The 22,003-nt window shown below is 41.2% G+C and overlaps 2 protein-coding genes across 5 annotated transcripts in view; one reads left to right on the top strand and one right to left on the bottom strand.

The window, feature by feature from the left end:
• The window catches only part of LOC138964909 (nicolin-1-like), a 16,652-nt gene extending 10,994 nt beyond the window's left edge, over nucleotides 1-5,658 (bottom strand). For 2 of the 4 annotated variants that reach the window (XM_070336978.1, XM_070336982.1), the window contains exons 1-2: nucleotides 5,414-5,658; nucleotides 3,562-3,597 (exon numbers count right to left, since the gene is read on the bottom strand). In XM_070336978.1, the coding sequence (XP_070193079.1) occupies nucleotides 3,562-3,597; nucleotides 5,414-5,596 (219 nt within the window). In that variant the 5' untranslated portion in view covers nucleotides 5,597-5,658. Of the gene's footprint in view, nucleotides 1-1,214; nucleotides 1,230-3,561; nucleotides 3,598-5,413 lie in introns of all 4 variants that reach the window. The other 2 variants (XM_070336979.1, XM_070336981.1) reach the window with 2 other exon arrangements.
• A 66-nt stretch (nucleotides 5,659-5,724) lies between these two features.
• LOC138964908 (F-actin-capping protein subunit alpha-2-like) lies at nucleotides 5,725-21,832 on the top strand. Its single transcript, XM_070336977.1, has 10 exons — nucleotides 5,725-5,877; nucleotides 7,371-7,434; nucleotides 8,428-8,479; nucleotides 8,958-9,021; nucleotides 11,382-11,452; nucleotides 11,964-12,179; nucleotides 18,109-18,193; nucleotides 18,786-18,857; nucleotides 19,390-19,452; nucleotides 20,285-21,832. Exons 1-10 carry the CDS (start codon nucleotides 5,836-5,838, stop codon nucleotides 20,420-20,422), a joined length of 867 nt encoding a protein of 288 aa, XP_070193078.1. The 5' UTR covers nucleotides 5,725-5,835; the 3' UTR covers nucleotides 20,423-21,832.
• The last annotated feature ends 171 nt before the right edge of the window (nucleotides 21,833-22,003 follow it).

Below are 22,003 nucleotides of genomic sequence, written 5' to 3'. Positions count from 1 at the left end.
AAGGGAGAGGAAAAAGAGGGAATTAGGGGGGAGGGGGGGTTTGAGGGTTGGAGGTAAAGGAAAAAACAGAAATGACAATCAAAACAACAACTGTGTTAAACATTCTGGTCATACTCATGACATGTTCATTTCTTTCTTTATTTGGTGTTTAACGTCGTTTTCAACCACGAAGGTTATATTGCGACGGGGAAAGGGGGGAGAGGGGATAGAGCCACTTGTCAATTGTTTCTTGTTCACAAACGCACTAATCAAAAATTTGCTCCAGGGGCTTGCAACGTAGTACAATATATTACCTTACTGGGAATGACATGTTCATTACCAAAGGAGTTTTTGAAGTCGATCGGTAAGTAGTTTAAAAATAGTGCAAATGAAAGGAAAGTTACAAGTCAAAATAGATATTTACTGCAATTTCACCCTTTGTCACTATCTGAAGATCATATCTCTAACATTCAAACAAATTTGCTTGATGTATTTTTAGATTTAGGTAAAATAAATAATTAAATAAATACTTACAGAAATAAAGAAAGAGGAAAAAACAAGAGAAAGAAAAGTAATTTAGAGAAAAAGGCAGAAAGATAGAATTAATTTTGCCAGACTTTTTTTTTCATGCGCTCATGATCTTATTTGGATAATCAACAGGAAGAAACCAAACACAAACAATGAAATTATTAACAAATTGTCACACAAGAAAAGACCAGTTTCAACTGTAAACTGAAAGAATACTAACTTCCTGGCAACTGGAACAAGTTTTAAACTGGCAGACAAATAGGGTCATTTAATGCACTGATATGATTATGATTCCGGGAGGATTAGAACAGTGGTGAGTTTGTCTGTATATATATATCTTCTTCTTGTCGTTCGCTGTTAGATCGTCAGTCCGGACTGCAGGGCGAAACGTGCTGTCCTCTCCAGTCCTCTTTGGGGCCGTATAGCTTCTTTTGTAGCGCTGTCTCCTCTGGCCAGATAGTGTCCCTCAGAGCACTGTGGTATGGACAATGTGCTCTGCTGTCTGATTCTTGCCACACGGACATAGGGGGGAGGGAACTAGCTTGTCTGTATATATATATTTATATGTATGATCTCAGGATTGCTCTACTGTTATTACAATACTCTGACTCAGGAATAAACAATATTCCAGTACAAGTTGTCTAATATAATGTTTTGGATATATATATATGTGGGAATTGCAGGATGTGATATGATTTAATTCTTACCTTCACGACACCACGCTTAGAAAACAAAAGAGAATAAGACTTTTCCAATTAGTTTCATTTACATTTCTGAAAGGCACTATTTAATTTAAAAGATAAGAATGTAGACAAACCTTTAAGGCAGGTCAAATGGAGACAGGGATATTACTCTTCATACACAAAGGGAAGCCACTGAGTTGTGTCGCCATTTTTTCCTGGCAGGCTGGGAATTCGAACACATCGAACAGGGAACGCAGAAGAAGAAGAAGAAGAAGAAGAACACGTCGAACATTCGAATGACGTAAATAGAACAAACGTCACATTTTTCAGGCAGCGGAAGTGTGGTGACGCGGCCCAGAACAAATGACGTCAGAAAATGACGACACCGCCAGAAATAAAAACAATGCGACACGCCTACCAACCACGAGGTCAAAAACACGTGGGCATCTAATGAAATCGGTACAAAGCCGTTCTCTTTGCCAGTGACATCGTAATAATCACCAAAGCTAACATTGAAGCTCCGGTAGCAGGTAAGAGAGTGTCTCCCAACCCGTGATGCTCACAGCGTGATTGCATCAGAATACCACATGTTAAAACCGGTGTTTGAACTAGAATAACAGCCAGTAGTATTAAGAACAAGTGTCTTGTGTATGCAGCCCTCTTTCTACTGTACGCTGGCAGCAGATAATACAATAATTGAAGTCCTTCGAGGCATAAGGGGCCCATAAGGCGAAAAATTGCTTTAATTCCACCCTCAAAAAGTCCCAGCCTTCAAACCGAAACAAATAACAGTACGCACTATTAAGCAAAATTATAAACCAAGCCTTGATTATTAATTTTTATTATTACATTTGTATCAAACAAGTGACCTCCACCTTTTGATTGGCGTTTTTATTACATTTGAATCGGACTTGTGGCCTTTCAAAGTTGCGGTGACCTTTGACTTTCAACAGAGGTCATATGTAACAGTGGTTTTTAAAAACATAATTTAGTTGGCTCATATATCTGAGACAAATGATCGGACAACAGCCCTTTACATTATCGTGACACATATTTTTCTGAGGCACACTGGACAGTAAAAGTGCAAAGGGTGGGGTTAATCAAGGGAGTGAACCCCCCCCTAAAAACACTACCAACCTGTCGTTTTTTTTGGTTTTTTTAATGCCGTTTTGATCGCTCTTGCGTTTACAACCCATCTCATCAAATCGTAATTTATTTCCAGGCTACCAGCAATAAAATACCTCGACATGAGGAACAAATTTAAAATAAACTCTGGCAAAAGACGTGACGTCACAAAGTTTGAGTATGCGCAACATTTTCGTTTACCAGTGCACTTCGTTACCTGCCCATTGCTGCTTTGGGTGATATTTTTTAAATGACTATTCCTATGCAGATGTTTGTGTAATTGGCCGTTTTCAAAACATACCCATTTTTCGATTTTTCGGTCCAAAATTCAAAACGGGCACTGTCTTCCGAGACTCATAGCTCCGAAACGAACCCACTACCCTATATTTTTTTTATGCTGAATGCATAGCAGACAGATCGAACTTAAAAAATAACCAACTTTTGGGAGAAACCAAATTATATTTAACGGGTCCAGTGAACTACCTTAAGTTAAACATACAGGGCAAAAATACAAATGTTGTGCACTGACTACATAACAGAAAAAATCCACTGTGCAAACACATACATAATTATCTTAACCATCATTTTGTACAGTAAACAAGTTCCTTGACAAAAATCCCTAGCTGTTTAATTTCTGCTAACAGTTCAAGCGTATAACTATATCATTATTATTAAAGAAATGATTAAGGGCTTAAGAAAAAACATTGGTACATGTATCCACACACACAAAATTAAAATCAAAATGATAAATAAATAATAATATATGGACTGTTATCCAAATTAACCTGAGAGTGTATGAGAACACCTTATTATATTTATCAAATGCCCTTCTAAAAAAAAGAGGACTCTTCATTTTGAAAATTGACAACAAATTGATACACACTGCATGGTTAATTCCCATATAAATGTATGTCTTTTGAGATGTGAAAATAAAAATATCACAACATTCATGAACAAAATTCAAATAGTTTTCACAAAAATCAAAAGATTGTATAAATGAGCAACAACAACAACAACAAAAATACACCACCAAATGTGATAGAAATAAACACCCACCTTATTTGTCTGTGCATACACATAAATTTGACTACATTAAACAGCATACAAAGAAAGTAGCGAAAGCGCACATTTAAACTAAAATGTGATGTGAGGACATTGTAAACTTTTATCACAGTCGTTCGACAATAAGCTTCAGTGTTCAAGTGAGGTACACATTTAATTAATGCAAAGTACATCAATAACATACAGAACAGCCAGGGTCCAAACAGCCCATATTCTTTATCTGCAATAGAGTTGTTCAAATGTCACCTTGGCATTTCACGCACGGACAATTCAATACCAGTTATGAAGAAATAAATTAGAACTAACTTAATTCTTTTTATGCATTTAAATATTTGTAGAATTTACTCTGTGTGTGTGTGTGTGTGTGTGTGTGTGTGTGTGTGTGTGTGTGTGTGTGTGTGTGTGTGTGTGTGTGTGTGTGTGTGTGTGTGTGTGTGTGAGTGCATGTGTGTGTATGTGTGTGTGTGTGTGTGTCTGGGTGTGTGTGTGTGTAAGTGTGTATGTGCGCTTGTGTGAGGTTGGGTGTGTGTCAAAATGTGTTGTGCAATATGGCATGAAAATCTTTTTAAATTTGTTGTTAACAATTACAGCTTTGTATTCCATGTTTATTATTTTTTACGAAGTAATTATAGTAAAATAGTCTTATGTTTCTTATTTTTTCCATCCTCTTACTCTTAGGATTATGGAGTTTTATGCACTGCTTTTTATAGTAAACTAAACTTTTGTATTTGAAATAGCCCATTGCAGTTGGTGTAGGCCTTAAGCTTATTTTAATCGTTTGTCCAGTATTTAATTTAATTTAATTCTCTATTTTTGTATGAACTCAAATGTTTAGTGTTCTTAGTATGTCTTGCTAGGCTAAGTTCTATTTAATCAGAGTATGTCTGCGTGTGCTTATACCTAGTGATATTGTAAAGCGCATAGTGCTTTTAGTTATGCGTTATAGAAATCTCCATAATAAATAAATAAATAAATAAATAAATAAATAAATAAATAAAGTGGTGGCAATTAAGCAGCCATGCACTCAAATGACCTCTTCAGTTCATGTCCCAAACACCCTCCAACACAAATTCTTGTTCAAGTGCCTTATAAATTACTCAAATACAGTAGAACCTTTCTTTTAAGTCCTCCAAAAATCAGAGAAAACCAGGTCTTAAATAGGAGAGAATCTTAAATGGAGGTAAATTTACATAGGTTATGAACAGAAAATCTGAAAAATTAAGTCTTAAATTGGGGGGTCTTAAAAGGGAGGTTTCACTGTAACTTGTACATAAAGTGAAGCACAGTTTGCTGCTTCAGTAATCTGATATTGTGGGGTGGTATGACCATCAGCCTAGCTGTTATCAGCTTTTGGTCCAAACAAATGAATATGTTCATATTTTACATGTGTGTTGGGTGAGAGAGAGAGAGAGAGAGAGAGAGAGAGAGAGAGAGAGAGAGACAGAGAGAGAGAGACAGAGAGACAGAGAGATTGCAGATCTCTATAGTAATTAGTACAGCTTCAATTGTCACTGTGGTAATCTTGAACTTTAGCGTGTTAAATTCATAGCTCATTATTCAGAGGCATTTAAGTCTTCAAATTTGCAGAACCTGCACTTGTAATCATAACAAGTCATTTTAGATCCCTTTGAAGTTACGGAATGAACTCCGATGAACTGTACGAATTCATGCATTTTGTTTACATTGGTCAAAGAAGAAATTATCCGTATGAGCGGACGAGAGACAACTCTTTCGTGTAAATGATGTCCCATGGTTGACAACGTACGCCATTTTGGGTGCATTTTTGTCGATTGAACAACCAAATTAATTAATTATGTTTAAGTTTGGAGCTCAATCCGTCAATTAATTTCACGACAAATGTTTTAGTCTTTGGCTTGCTTACATGGACTTGTATCAAAAATAAGTAAAGAATGTCACTGGATTCTGAGCTATGAATTTAACACGCTGAAGTTCAAGATTACAGTCACTATTTATATGTGATACCTATTCTAGCCTTGTAATCATCAGTATGCCGCGATATAAAAATATGTTCTTACCTCTGGACTCATTATGTTTGGAAAAGTTATGTCCACCACTTTGCAACCACAGAGCATGTCCACCTTAATGTCGCCCAGTGTCAGATTCACTGGGTTTTTTATCGTACAATTTAACGGCTTATCCATGGCGATGATGTTGCTAGGAAGGATAGAAACTAAACAATCGAGAAAAATAGCCTGCATCCACTGCTCAGGCCGCCATGTTGGAGTCCTCAGCAACGAGAAGAGTTGCTTCCCTTGTAAAACTGACGTCAAATTGTTTAATTAACTAAATTTAAGACTAATAGCTAAACGTTCTGATTTCCCATAGAATTAACCGAAAATAAGAAAACAAAACTTACTGCAGATTTATCATTTTATTTTGGGTGTAGGTAGCCTCATCACGGTCACACGAGAAGAGTTGCCGGTGCTTCGGAATCAAGATGGCTGACGATTACGACGAGCCCATTTCTGACCAGGAAAAGGTTTGTTCGCTTTTTATCGAGGCTGTTATTATTCATTGTAGCAGATGAACGTGCTGATACAATATTTTCCCGGGTCTGTCCGATATTTACAAGGTATTTTGTGCACATAGTCCGGTGATATCAGTGTTGGGAAAAGGGGAGGGGCGGTCCAGTTTGACAGACAACTTCCGCCTCCGACGTCTGCTATGAAGCCGGCGACAATTTATTTGCTTTTATTACATTCTGCACATTGAACGATTTAAAAGCATTCGTGCTTTGCAACAAAGGACTTTCTGTTACTGGCATGGACCATTACAGTGTGTTGGAAACCGAGACAGGACAGTGTGACTTTGTGTCTTCTTTGGGTTGTTGCCAACCTGTTGATCAGCTTGGATGACACTGACAGGTGATTAGTCACCCTCAAAAATTATAGGACGATGATGACAGTAATTTTTACACTACCGTAGTCATTTCCCCTAGATCAGCATACGTATAACACTTTGTAGGCGTAGAGCAATAGTTCTCTTGATGAGGGGCAGCAAAAAAAAATGAAATTGAAACTTTTATGACAATCTTTTTTCACTATTTTGGGTCTCGCAATGTCATGGTTACATGCAGTGTTCATGGTTTTCCTTGTACTTGCCTGATAGCTTTCATGTTTTGTTATCACGCAATCCTCAGGGCATGTTGATTCTGTCTCATTGAAATTAGCAATTTGAGCCTATAAGTGGTGTTGTTGAGTGTTATACGGGATGTGCCTTGCACTTGCAGTGGCATTCCGAAAAACACACATGTAGTGATGTACTATAGTTTAGTGCAACATGTGAATGTGTGCATGTGTCTAGGAGGTGGCGGTACCAAATCTACATTCTGTGCACACTTATATGTTTTTATTGCATAAAAATCCCAAATTGAACAGTGACTCACTGAAACTGAAAGTGAGAGGGTGTGACTTAATTGAGTGTGCCTTGCTAAGTTGTTATGAGTAAAATGACTCTGACTGAGGATTCTATTAAATTATGTTTAAGATTTAACATGTTTACAACTGCAAAGGATATTGTTTTGTATCGTAGTAAGTTCAAAGCAGCAGGTGTTGAAATGGCTGAATGCAATTGTGCAAGGAGAATACCTTGCAGCAGAGGTATAATATGTTTGGAATCGAAGGTTGTAATATTTGACTATGTCATAGTCAGTTAGTTTTAAATAAATTTTAATGCAGATGCCAACATTTTAAACTGCATTTGTGTGACTGTAAGACAGACATTGAGGCGTTGAAACACTTACTCACTGACTTAGCATAAGTAGCAATCAGTTCATTGGTAGCGTGTAAATTGTAATGCTTTGCCTTTTCGAATATATATGGAATTTATAGTGCACGGTTATTTTTTGGTTGTGATCTTTTGTCAAAAGTTCAGAGGTATGACTTGTTTGCATTAGGGCCTCATTTCCTACAATGTTAGTTCTTGGTTACAAGTATTTAATAGAAAATAAAAATAAAATTTTTTTGTTTGCAGCTGAAAATTGCCTCAAACTTTATACTTCATGCACCACCTGGAGAGTTCAATGAAGTCTTCAATGGTGAGTATAAAATGTACACTGGCATTGCTAACATGGTGTCTCTTACTGAGTCATTGTCAGTCATCTTCAGGACCTTTTTGAAACATTGTTTATTATAGAAAGGTCTCACAATCACATCTGCTTCCCATGTCTTATTGAATTTATTCAGTCTTAAATGGCGAGAAATGAGAAACAAGATGTCACCTACGGTTATGGTCTGCTCTCTGGTACAGATGTTTTATTGTGTTAACACCAACAATATCAGCGCCTTGTTCTTTGACCTAGACAAGGAGATGCTGTAGATATGATGCTTGTGCCAAACATTGGACTTTAAGTTTTACTCTTTAGGCTTGATTGCCAGATTCTGTAGTGGCCATAAGAAATTTGATTGAAGTTTGAAGCATGCTCAAGAAGTTTTTTTGTAGACACAGTCATGCACTGATGTAGAGTGGCTATTCAGGAGCTATGGTGTTTCCTTTAAAAGGTGTTTAAATTTCTTGTGACTATGTCACTATAAACAATACTGTGGCACTTTGTTTTCAGTCTTCTGTATACAGTCAATATTGCAATTACTTTTTTAATTGTTAGCCAGAACATGGATCTTTTCATATTTTCAATTGAGGTCACACTGGCCTTGTCCTCTGAAACGAAGTTAAATAACACTACGGGTAATTTACAAACATTTGACAGAACATACAGTGTGATACTTGTGTGTAATATCTTTTGAGATCATCATCATATGACAAGGATGCTTGAGATCATCATCATATGACAAGGATGCTTGAGATCTACTTGAAGTTCTTCCCATCTACGGTGTATCGGAACAGCCTTCAGTGCATCTACTCTAGTGTTGTATTGTTCTTATCAACCAACACAGCCATAAATTCAAATTACACAGCAACTTACAGGAACGAGGACTCTTAGTAATTAATACAACAGTCCCACCAGATTCAGAGAACATTTGTTTGTCATAAAAAATGTGAATGATTAATTTCCTCTTGATATTTTTTTCAGATGTACGAATACTTGTGAATGACGACAATCTGCTGAAAGAAGGTGCTTCAGGGTAAGTTTATATTTGGAAGAAAGGTTTTTAACACTGCAGTGTACTGTTTAGTTGAATTTGAAAACTTTTGATATGAATCATTAAACTTTTCTCTTTTTTCCTATTTTGTATGTGTGTTAGATTGAGACATTGTTCTCAAACATTTTAAAAGGCTAGGTTACTGTCAGTCTTAATTGGCACAAGTTAACCATTGTTTGGATAATCATCTAACTGACGTTGACTGTGAAGTTTGAGATTGAGTGGTCGCATCAGTTGATGTACAACAAGACCTGTCTTTGTCAGTAATAAATTATATTAAAAAATGCGTATGGTACTGAAAAAAAATCATATTCACGATTTTGCAGTGAGCATAAACGAGCTGGACTAAAGGACTGAGAATTTGTTACACCTTACAATAGTGTAGATTGTTTACACTACGAATGACTGGATTACGGATATGCCTATGGTAATTGATTGCGAATTCTTTTATTTTTCACAGAGCCTTTGCCCAGTACAACAGGGACCAATTCACCCCATGCAAGGTTGAAGGCGCTGAATATCAGGTAAGAACAAAGCCATGTCGATTATAACAAACGTGCAGTTTTTTATTTTCAGTTTCAGACAGATTACTCTCTGAGAGTGAGAGCTTCCATGTGCGTGGTGTGTGTGTGTGTGACTCTAGTTAGTCTCAGGAAACATGAATACACGCATGCAGGGAAAAAAAAAATATGGGTAGCGCCGTATATTGTATGGCAGCTCGCTTTCCCCGGGGAGAAAGCAGCCCGAATTTCCATGAGGGTAACCTCACTGGACTATAAATCTTATCCAATCCAATCCAATCCAATCCAAATGAACTTTCACAAAGTCAACAAACGAGAGAAATATCAAAAATGAACAGAAAAAAAAGTGATGACATTGCATGCTTCCCCCGTGAATAACAGAACATATGGACATTGCTGGGAGAAATACCCTATAATGGATGGGGGGATACCAACTACATTCACAAGATCTGCTCTCATTCATTGATTCAAACTAGTGAATTTGGACTGCTTTTTGATTTATAGTTGTTTTTTTCTGTGAGTTTTTCCTGCTGGCAGGCCTGTCCCTTCACCCTCCCAACCTATGGCCACAAATTGAGTTTGTGTTTGGTATTGCAGGTGTTGATAACACTAACAGTTTGTGTTTGGTATTGCAGGTGTTGATAACACCAGACCTGTTTACACTACACATTGAGCGTAGTAAACTACGATTTTGGTCCCCAAACTACGCAACTACGCATGCTTGTCTTATACTACGCAAACGTTTCGTTTCGACTACACATTTTGACATTTTGAATACGCAAAAACGCGAGCGAGTTCCGATCCATAATTTGTACTAACCGGTTGTGTACTGCGTGCAAAACATGCCCGGCGCCCGCGAGAGTAGCGTAGTCAGTTGGTCTTGCTGCTGTTATTACAACTGTCGCGGGCGTTTCAGCACATACTTTTCTGAACGCGGTCACTTCGTAGCTCATTCTTTCTGGAGGGAAAAAAATGGCTACAGCGACGAACACGGATTCAGAAGACTTTGGCGATCAACCGCCACGGAGCAAAAAAAAGAAGCTTGGTCAAACTCCCAGCAAGGCCAAAGTACTACATGTATGAGGAGCATCCATGCCTAGTTTCGTGAAGAAAAGGGAAGCATTTTGCCCACTGCACTGTGTGCAACACGGCTTTTTCAGAGAAGCACAGTGGGCTTTACGACCGTGTAACCGCCACAAGAAAAGCACTTCTCATGAGGAATTCGAGAAATCCCGACCAAAGCAGAGGAAAAATTGGACTGTTTTGTGAAGAAACCCGTGCCAGGGAAAGAAGACCAAGACAAGCTCACTTTTGAGAGATCGGTAACCAGAGCAGAGGCAATGACCTGCCATATTATTATTATTGCCGACGCAAACCTGTTCTGTTTATATGCAAATTTGCCTTCATGTTGATACACATACTCCCAGTCCCTACTTTTTGTGACTTGATGTTCTCAGATTGTCACAGGTCTTGAATAGGGGGTCCCACTGTATATGAACTGCATACCCCTCAACATAGCTTTTTTTTAACAAATGCATGGGTGAAACTTTTCCGCCTTAGGGCGGAAATCCGCCAAATGAAATTGGTCAAATAAAGAATTCCTTATTTTGAAAATCTGTAAAAAAAAAAATAATTCGCCGGCGATCCGATCTGTATTTTCTCTAACACAGTGACCGGACATCGCTGAATCTTTGTTTCCCTGAGCGCGCGAATTATCGGACTACAGCTTGGCATTTGTTATCATTGTTTACTGTGCAAATTTGTGTGTTTGAGATACCAGGAAAGGCCTACTTTTACCCTTTAAAAGCCTGATTTTTCGTTTTCTTCCGGGCCTGGGCCCCATAAGAGGGCGTTGCCCCTGCACCCCACCAGGGCGTGGGCGGCCCCTGGACCCCGGCCTCATTTTCCTTATTTTTAATTCTGATCAGTTTCACCCATGCAAATGTTCCAAACTAGTTAATAATTTTTTTCTTAACAAATAAACTTAATGCTTGGCTTGTATTTTTGTGGGGGCTTTGTTTGTATTTGTATGAGGAGTATTGTTCACATTGTAATAGTTTTGTTTGGAGTGTTGAGTGTTTGTTTTAGTACGGTATAAGTAACTGTTCTGTTTTGCGGTTTGGGTTGATCAAATTGATATACTACACATTCACCTGCCAAACTACACATTTGCCTTATTTTCACACCCAAAACTACACATGGTACATTTCAGGGGTAGGCAGGTCTGTAACACTAACAGTTTGTGTTTGGTGCAGGTGTTGATCACAGTTTGTGTTTGGTATTGCAGGTGTTGATAACACTAACAGTTTGTGTTTGGCATTGCAGGTGTTGATAACACTAACAGTTTGTGTTTGGTATTGCAGGTGTTGATCACAGAACATGGGGACCAGGGCTCAGGGCGATTTCTTGATCCAAGAACCAAACAAACCTTCAGGTACAATTCTGCATTGTAATTAATACAAATAGAAATAATAATAGAATTAGAAATAAACACCTTCTTTGTACATTTTTGTTGTTCTTAGAATTTCTGTCTATCTGTCTCTATGTCTGGTTTTCTTTCTTCCTTTCAGTTTTGTTTTTCTTGTTTCCTTTTTAACTGTCTGCTGTTTTGTTGGTGTTATTTTTAATGTTTTAACTTTTACAGTTTAGTGCTTACCTAAATGTGCTTTGGTACAAACACTTTGTTATTTTGAGTCACATCAGCTTCAATGAAAATTAAATCTCTATAAATACCCAACCCCACCCACCATTTCCACACATCATTTGGAAAGTTATTTTGCTTTGCTCTTTTGTAACCTTGCAGTAGTCTTACTTCTAGTTTCATATCTGTGATTGTATTTAAAATCTTTCTTTCTGTATTTTTTTGTATCTGCTCAGGTTTATGATTTGATTTTACATCTTTCTTTCTGTATTTATTTCATTAATTTTCTTTTGTTTCTGCCCAGGTATGACCATTTACGGAAGGAGGGCAGCGACTACCACGCAGCTGACGTGGACAAGCGAGCGGAGCCGTGGCGGGCCGAGGTTGAGGCGGCCATGACGGCCTACGTCCAGAGCCACTACCCCCATGGCGTCACCACCACCTACGGCACCAGCGGCGACGGCAACATCACCCTCATTGCCTGCATTGAGAGCCATCAATTCCAACCAAGAAACTTCTGGTGAGTGTGGCTAGAAATAAAAGATTTCCGAAAATAACTCTAGGGTTTGTATGTATTATATATGAGAGTGACCTTTTGTTGCGAGGGGAGTGTCTGAAACATGTGCTCCCGTCCACGTGTTTCAGACACACCCCTCGCCTGTGATTGGCCCCTCCAATGTTTGGCAGAGGTTTTGCAAGGAAAGCTCACTCTTCCACAACCCATACAAACCCGACAGAGTTATTCCCGAAAATTGTCTATTGTTGGCCTGTTACAGAGGAACACCCATTAAATTACATATTCTTACTCCGAATCACATATAAGCATTGACGCAGTCAGAGATGCTAAGGTCCTGAAAATCGCTACCCGTCTTACAGTCAAAGGGAAGCAACCCCACAAACAAAAAAGTGTAAGTGGAAGCGTAGCTAGGGACGCTAGCCGTGGGGTTTACCTCCCCTTGGAGTGACCTACGTCACTACCGCTTCCCGAGCACGTGATAGAATTCATACGACTATTTTCACTCAGAGGAGAAGGTCGCTTTTTCTATCGCTCTCGTGGCTGTCTGCTTGGTGTTTGCCTGGCTCCCATCGGTCACGTTTTTCACCCGTCTACTCGCTGGCTGCTTCATAGCTGGTGAGATCTTTCCAGTTAGTCTTTTGACTAGCGTTTTTTATGTTGTTCGTGCTAATGAATTTCTTCTGTCCTGTTGGACTTTGATTTTCGGTAGTCTGTTGTTCTTTGGCCGCCATTTTGGTAGCCATTTTGTACTAGCACATGTTGTCTTTCTACTGAGTTTGTCAGTCTGGTTTGGACTTCCATTGTTCTCAGTAGGTGTTGTTTGGCTACCTTTGGGTAGTTATTTTGACTAGTGTTAGTTGTTACTTTCTGCTGATTTACGTCTTTTGCTGACATAATTTTTCAGTAGTTTGTTTACATGTTTTTCGGTCAGCTCGGCTGACAGTGAAAAGATACGTAGCGTTAAGCCAGTAGGCTAGGGCAAGGGCTTTTTATACCTAAGTCTTCCGCAACTTCTTCCAAGCCTGTGGTTGTTGTAGTTTCGGATCAGGCGCATAATACGATGTTTTCTGTGCCCTTTTCGGCGCCTGAAGATATGCGTTCTAGCTCGTAGCCTGGTGGTTATATGCTTCGATTTTGCCTTCTGCCTCGGCACCAGAGCCTAGCTCGTTTGGTGTCGTCCTTGCTTAGCTTTTTGCTTTCAGCAATCCGCAGCCTCGTGCGTGAGGAGACGTAGCGTGTTTCCAGCGTCCAGCTCCGTTACCCACCCGGAGGTGGGGGGCACGCATTCCTTGGCTTCGATTCGGGTTCCCGCAGCTACGTGTTCCAGTGGTTTTTTTTTCCTGGTTCACCTCCGCCGCCTTCCTCGCCTGGATCTTCGAACCGGTCCGCTAGCACTCGTGATGCTGCAGGACATTCCCTTTTGGGAAACAGTTCTCTTCTTGACCGGCATTCTCTGTCTCTCGCTTGCGGAAGTGCATGTTTGCATGTCCCTACGGGGATACGGTCACCGCAGGGTCACTACCTGCCAGGTACGTCTGCCCCTCCTCCCGGGAGTGGGGCAGGTGCAGCCGTGGTTTCCGGCGGCTGCGCTTCCGGGTTTTCCCGGAAGCATAGGCTCAACCGTTAGCGGACCCGTCATAGTCCCTTCCGGCTTGAGCCTAGCCTTACGTCAGCAGTCGTTTTCGACAGCTGCGCTTCCGGTTTTACCGGAAGTGTAGGCTCATCCGTTAGCGGACCCGCCATAGTCCCTTCCGGCTTGAGCCTAGCCTTACGTCAGCAGTCGTTTTCGACAGCTGCGCTTCCGGTTTTACCGGAAGTGTAGGCTCAACCGTTAGCGGACCCGCCATAGTCCCTTCCGGCTTGAGTCTAGCCTTACGTCAGCAGTCGTTTTCGACAGCTGCGCTTCCGGTTTTACCGGAAGTGTAGGCTCGCCGGTTAGCGGACCTGTCATTGTCCCATCCGGCTCGAGCCTAGTCTTACGTCAGCAGTCGTTTTCGACAGCTGCGCGTCTGGTTTTTACCAGAAGTGTAGGCTCACTGGTTAGCGGACACTTCATAGTCCCATCCGCCTCCAGTCTAGCCTTACGTCAGCAGTCGTTTACGACAGCTGCGCTTCCGGTTTTAACGGAAGTGTGGGCTCACCGGTTGGCGGACCTGTCATTGTCCCATCCGGCTTGAGCCTAGTCTTACGTCAGCAGTCGTTTTTGACAGCTGCGCGTCTGGTTTTTACCAGAAGTGTAGGCTCACTGGTTAGCGGACATGTCATAGTCCCATCCGGCTTGAGCCTAGCCTTACGTCAGCGGTCGTTTTCGACAGCTGCGCTTCTGGTTTTCACCGGACGTGTGGGTTCACCGGCTAGTGGACTAGCCTCATGTGTTCCAGCGGCCCCTCCACCCTTCTGAGGTGGGGGCTGCTGGCTCCTACGTTCCTGTGCTTTTGGTTTTCGAGGCTGCTTCCTCTCACCTCCCTCTTAGGCAGGTGGTGAGGAGGCACGATTACCAGCAGGGAGGGTTTCCGGTTTCCGGTTCCTCTCTCAGCTTTCTTTCACAGGCAACTACGGCTTCGAGCTACGCCCTTCGCTTGCCGCGTCGGATCCTCAGCCTCTGTATGTGCATCAGTCATTCCACCTGTCCGCGGTGTTGGCTGCTGCACTCTCTTTGGCTTGTGGCTTCGGACTTTGACTTTTCCTACCGTCATCCTCAGTCTAGGCACGAGATGAGGCAGGACGATTTCCGTTGGGCTGGGTTTCCGTTTTCCGGTTATCCCAGTCACCTTTTGCCACAAGCAACTTTGACTACGGTCTTTGTCCGTCCTCTCCATGTCTGGCTTGGTCTTTCGATGGTGAGCGGACACGTTCTGGTTTTGCGTCCTAGCTTAAGGCTGTACTTGGGTTGGCGGCGTAAGTAACTTCCAGATATTTTTCTGAGGGTGTTCTGTCCTCGGAGGCTTCCGCTTCGGTTGCCTCGTTGGAATGGATGACTTCCGGTTTTGAAGGAGGAGTACTCCTATTTCCGGATTGAGGGGTCACCCTCTATGTCTTACCACCGCTCTCAGGTTTTGGCTAGCCCTCTCCTTCCGGCAGAGGGTTAGCTAGTGCTCTGGTTCCTTTGCTGTGGCTCTTAGCCCAGCACTTGAATCTGCAGACGAAACTTTTGTTCCTTTCATTGCCGATTACTGGTGTTCTTCGGGGTGTTTGAAACAACGGCTGGCCTTCGGGCATCATGGCTTTCAGCCGCGTCTGACGCACAGCCATTTTGTTTATGAACACCAATCACAATAGGCTTTGGCCACCGTGATTTCTGTTTAGCAGAAACAACGTTTTTGGGGAAATTCTTTCGTCCCATTATTTGTTGGTTCCTGCCGCTACTCAGGATTGCTATGAGTCTGGTCAGCATTCTACTTTGGTTAGAACGCAGATTTACACACTCCCTAATCTAAGTAGCAAGAGGGTCATTCACGACAGCTGTCGGCCACTGGGTGCACTCCTTCTTTATGTCCTCACAAGGAATTTGTTCTGACTTTCCTTTAACTTCTTCCGTCTCAGCAAGAAGTAGTGAAAGTCAGTCTGTGGACAGCTGGTCTGCCGGTTACGGCACTCTGGTCATGCTTACTCGAAGGGTATCGACATTCAAGATCAAGCCATGTTCATTCATAGGCGTTGTTCTTTAACTACCCATGAGTTCAATGAGTCCTTGTCTTTGTTAGACTCGGACTCTATCGTAGGAGCTGTACTGCGTTACACTCTCAGTCATGCTGGGGTAGACACTCGGAGCAGGTCATGCACCAACCGTAGCCTACTTTGGCTAACCGATTTGGAACAGGCTGCTTCTCACAGCCTCGGTGCATAGGGATGTGAGCGTTTCTGAAGGTTTAACGAACTTCAGGAACGCTTGTGCCCGTTCTTGACTCTTTCTCTCTCTGAGAAGGACTCTGGTATCATATACTCGGGAGTCGCTCTCGTTCATAGTGAGGAGATTGGCTACGCCTCTCTCGCTCTTGCGGTCACCTGGAGAGTTCGTCTTACTCAGTTCTGAGTGGACATCCTTCGGCACTGATCGTTTCCATGTTTGGCACTACAGCAAGCGCTCACCAGGACTCTTGCTTCCTGCCAAGGTGGTTTACATTCATAGCTTCTTGCTAGTGAATTTTACGTTTAGACCTTTCCCGCTAGCGTTTAAGCCGCTTTGGGATTCACCCTCTCAGGACGGATTCAGGTCCATTCAAATTCAGAACTGGTCAACTCTTGACTAGCTGGATTTCTCAGGGTGGCGATCTTGTAAGATCACGGAAGTTAAACAATTTCGAGGGCAGTGTTTTCTGATACGCATTTAACCAGCCGGTTGTACTGCTTTCAGAGCGTCCTCTTTCGCGGCTCCCTTTAGGGAGCTGCGGCTCTAAGTTTTGCTCCTCCTGGCGCGGTCATCACGCTTGGCAGCAATTTTGGGAGCAGGGGTTTGCTGTTTAGCGAATCTTGGTTCTTTTTTGAGAAGAGGGCTCATTTTTGTCGAAACTGGAATTTATTTCCTTGGGTTCCGGTTTTAAGTCATTTCCTTTGATTCTTCTTTGTGAGGAGTCTAGAAAATGCCAGAATGGTTCAGGCATTTTTGCCGTGCCTCTTGTCAGTTAACAGGGGAGAAGGCTTCTTGCCCCTGTTTCATTACGAACGATTAACGTCTCCTGCTCGGAGACTACGCTGCTGTGGCTTACTCAAGCTCTGACCATGTCAGCGCTTCACTCCCAGGAGGGTGTTGCTCTTGGTCAGTCGGAGCTCTCTTTGTTCGTTCCGAAGGTGAGACGCACAGGCGTTCGTTTTTCTACTACTCGTTTGCCTTTATAGACAGTTTCGTTGTTTTCGGAACTTTCTCAGCTCTTTTTAGAGTTAGGACTGTCTTCCTGGTTTTAGCTGTTTGCAAGGAGTTTCACTCTTTCGGCCAGTCAGGGTTAAGACAGAGTCAGTGAGATGGACGCTATTTCGGGTTGCCCGGAAGGCGTAACTCACGAAGCTTAGGGTCAGTTTCTTTCAGGTCTCAACTAGACTTGAGGAGATAAGGACTTTTTATAAGCTGACCTTATCTGGGTGGTTTTTACCATCATTAGGCAAATCCATGAGTGGTTATAAACAAGGGGGGCCCTTCCTCCAGCACCTGCCAGAGGTCACTATTCTAGATCTCGGGCATCGACTTTAGCAGTCCTCTGCTCAGGAGGATGCTATGATGTTCTATGAACGGTTTCTTTGAAGACAGACTACGTTTCATCATTTTTGTGAAACGTCGTTGGGACTAACAGGACATTCTTCTTCCTACGCCCGGCCTGCGGCAAGCAGAAGCGGGCAAGTCCTCTTCAGAGATATTTTATGTTCCCACCACCTTGTTGGAGTTATCTGCTTATATGTGATTCGGAGTAAGAATATGTAATTTAATCGAAAATTTTTAAGTAAATTTTCATTTGATTAATATACTTAACCGAATCACATAGGTAATTCCCTCCCACCTTCCCCGCATTATAGTTTCTAAGTATTCTATAAGTCGTATGAGTTCTATCACGTGCTCGGGAAGCGGTAGTGACGTAGGTCACTCCAAGGGGAGGTAACCCCCACGGCTAGCGTCCCTAGCTACGCTTCCACTTACACTTTTTTTGTTTGTGGGGTTGCTTCCCTTTGACTGTTAGACGGGTAGCGATTTTCAGGACCTTAGCATCTCTGACTGCGTCACTGCTTATATGTGATTCGGGTAAGTATATTAATCAAATGAAAATTTACGTAAAAATCGATTTTGAGGCTTCAAAAACAAAAACAAACTCTGTAAAAATCATATACTTTATTTCTAACCATCTGTTAGTGTAAGGTTGTGTTTGTTTTTCCTTGAAAGTTGCAAGTTGAATGGTTATGTTCAGAATGAGATCTGAAATAACGCCAGTCTTGTCTCACCTTGCAGGAATGGGCGGTGGCGGTCACAGTGGTCTGTGACTTTTCCAGAGTCTGGTGGGTCTGTGGAGGTCACTGGTGTCCTCAAAGTGCAGGTAGGTTATCTCCCTTGGGACTACAGTGGAGTAACCCTGTATGACCACCAAAAACGTTGAGACAAGCAGCTCTTTTGCAGGATGGGGGGAGGGGGGGGGGGGGGGGGGGGGGGGGGGCTGGGAGCATTTCTTCACAGGAGGGGGAAGGGGGTGTTGTGATGTTCAAATCAATTGTGATGTAAAGGTTGTAGAGCAAAACTTCCAAAAACTCATTGCCATTTGACCTTGGGACAGGGCTTCCTGGATTTTAAAGACTTTTTTACTTTTATTCCTGAATTCGCTTTTGGAGTGAGCTTCAGGTAATATCTTGCAAAATCTGTAAAACATGCACTTTATTTGAATGTATGGTAAGCAGTTGTTGAAAAGGTTATCAGGTGTGTGTGTGTGTGTGTGTGTGTGTGTGTGTGTGTGTGTGTGTGTGTGTGTGTGTGTGTGTGATGTTTATTCATGGAACTGTTTTATCTATGTAGTTCCCATAAACTTGCATTTGCATAATGTTTTCAAATTCAAGGGAATGTGGATTTACCTCTTGTTGTGCTTATTGTAAGAAGATTCTATTTCTACATGTATTATTGTTTTGTGTGTCTGCCAGGTTCACTATTATGAGGATGGAAACGTGCAGTTAGTCAGTTCTAAAGAAGTTAAAGACAACTTGAAAGTTACGGTAAGTACGTGTGTTGCTCTTATGGCTTTGTGTGTCTCATATGAATAATTGTGGGAAAAAAACTCACTTGCGTGTAATTTATTCTTCAGAATAATTCTGGTCATGTCCCAATAATGTTCTTTGATTTTGTTTAACGTGTTTGATATTTCTGTATATGTTGAAATATTCCTAATATTGCTACTTATTTGGTTCAAAATTTAGCAAATCTGTAGTACAGAACAACTCACCAAATTTTTAGAGTAAATCAGATGAATTAACTTGTCTTGACTTTTGTTTTTCGTTGTTTTTTTGGGGGGGGGTTACGTCTTGTGTGTTCTCATTTGAATACATTCCCCCGAAAGCGGCGTATGGCTGCCTAAATGGCGGGGTAAAAACGGTCATACACGTAAAATTCCACTCGTGCAAAAAACACGTAGTGTACGTGGGAGTTTGAGCCCACAAACGCAGAAGAAGAAGAAGATTTGAATACAAAGACTGTTGTACTATTCAGCTTGTTGGGATTGATTATTTGTCTTTGAAATTATCATTACAGAAAGAACAAGCGACAGCTAAAGCATTCATGACTATTGTGTCAGAAGCAGAAAGTGAATACCAGGTAAGTTTGTGTGTGTGCGTGTGTGTTTGTGTGTGAATGATTAACGTGACTTTCTTTCAAGTATCATAACCGATGTGTGTATTTGTTATATTTCTTTTTGAAGATTGGGATGATTTAGAATTTTAAGAGATCAGTCATCCTTTCTCCTGCATTTCAATACAGTGTACATGCTGCTTCATATTTCGCATGCGCTGACTAATGCCACAACATGTAAAATTTAAGACATTAGTTTGTTACGGAAGTTAACCCTTACACTGGTGCAATTCTGTAACACGTTACATAGCCACTGGTGAATTAACAGAGAGAAAAATAAAGAAAAACAGTCATATAGGTTTTCGCATCCATGGGAGGTAATCGGAACCGACCAAACAGACTGAGCCTGTAGCGCGACATATGTCGTGACAACCAGGTGACAGTATATGTAAAGTAGCGCAACATATGTCGCGACAACCAGCCTAAGGGTTAATACAATTAACCGTATGTTTCCATACTCCAACTGAAGCGTTTCAATGTTTTTGTTAATCTCAATCAGCAATAAAAAGTAAGTATATACCACAGCTTTACCGACCATTAGTATTTTTTGTGGACCTTTTTTTACTCTAAATCAGCAATTAAAATATGCTTAAACTAAATATTTGCTTACTATAAGTATTAATAATTTTAGTGAAAATAGAGACTTCAGAACCACATGTGTGAATATAATAATAATATTATAATGAACACTTATATAGCGCAAACCACAGAATATGTCTATGCTCTCCGCGCTTGACAATATCAAACTACGAGTAACAATACACGAAATAAACACATAATAACATCTATGTAAATGCAGAGAGCGCTGTCAGAAAACTACCAGACCATGTCGGACACGACCTTCAAGGCCCTGCGCAGGCAGCTTCCCGTGACGCGAACCAAGATCGACTGGAACAAGATACTGGGCTACAAGATAGGCGGCGAGCTCAAAAACTGATCCTTCCTACAGTGGTACCTGTGATGTGGGGCCCCTCTGATGAGAGGACACCTCCCTTAAAAGGACGCGCTCTAGGGTCCCTTTGTCTGCATTATCTCTACCAAAATGTACCTGTCATGACAGGCCACCTGCAATGTAGGGACATTTTTTAGCTGGTCCCAAGGGTGTCCTTTCATCACAGGCACCACTGTACTTTCTCTCTGTCTTGCCACACTGACTTAGCATCCAATCTGTGTTTCGTGCCAATCCCTCCAGGTTTGGAAGATAGACGTTGACCATCAGACGCTAGAATGGGTGGTGTTCTGTCTGTTGACCATCAGACGCTAGAATGGGTGGCGTTCTGTCTGTTGACCATCAGATGCTAGAATGGGTGGCGTTCTGTCTGTTGACCATCAGACGCTAGAATGGGTGGCGTTCTGTCTGTTGACCATCAGACGCTAGAATGGGTGGCTTTCTGTCTTGTTCTTTTCTTTTCTTGCCATTGCTTACAGCAGGTAGTGCTCTGTTCTTACTTCAGTTGTAAAGGGTAAGGTGTGCTGAATTTGAAACACTTTTGTTCTTTTTGTGATTGATTGATTGCAAAATGTTCCTGTGGAGTTAGATAGTATGATCTGTCACTGAAAATTCAGATACATGTATTTCGATTTTCTGATTGTGAAATCTTATCTTAGAGTTGAATAATACTTAGTATAATCTTTCACAGAAAATTAAAATACTGTGCTTGTCTATTTGATTGCAAAAGTCTTATCTTAGAGTTAGATAGTAAATAATACAATCTATCACACAAAAATTGAATACTCCAATTTTTTGCTGTTGCTCACTCTAGTCGTGTGCAAATTGCCTGAAGTATCTAGCTAAGTCACAATTTGTGTTTGGGGAGAATGAAGTATGAGCAGAGAGCTAGGTGATGTAAGAATGGAAAAAAACTTATCTCATGCGCCTGTGGTTCATCTTGGAAGAACATTTCAATGTTTATGCCAGAGTACAGTTTAACAAAGTGTTCAGAGCGAGAGAAGAAAAGACTTTTTTTTTAACAAACCATCCATTTCTGATTTTTTTTAAAATATATTTGTCACACCTGTATTTTGTTCCATATTTTGATTTTATGAAAAAAATTATGTATGAATATCAAGATAACACACTCCCCCCACATTATTTGTTGGCCTTTGTTTTCTTTTCTTTCACGTCACTTATGTGTACTTGTATGTAATTTCTGTGTAACGTTACCGTGTGAGCTTGGAGTGTGAAAGGTGTGAAAATGTTGGCTTTTGATGAAGATTGAGGCCTGTGAAATGTCAGTGTGAAAGAGTTAGTATCTGTAAATGTGTAATGTATTGCTCTTGCTTAGTCATTTACCCACTTCAATTTTTATTAATGATTCATTATTGGAATAAAGGAAACTGAAGCTAAGTTTCATTGTGTTGTGGTGTGTTGCTTGGAGTTGTACAGCAGTAATTGATTGCTTTTAGTTCCTAGTTGTAATGTGTTATCTCTCTCTGTGTTCTCTCTCCTGTTTATCGCTCTATTTTCTCTCTCTCTCTCTCTCTCTCTCTCTCTCTCTCTCTCTCTTTCTCTCTCTTT

Source organism: Littorina saxatilis, linkage group LG4 (genome assembly GCF_037325665.1).
Source record: "Littorina saxatilis isolate snail1 linkage group LG4, US_GU_Lsax_2.0, whole genome shotgun sequence".
NCBI lineage: Eukaryota > Metazoa > Mollusca > Gastropoda > Littorinimorpha > Littorinidae > Littorina > Littorina saxatilis.
The sequence above is the reverse complement of the archived record's forward strand: the minus strand, read 5'-3'. Positions and strand labels throughout refer to the sequence as shown.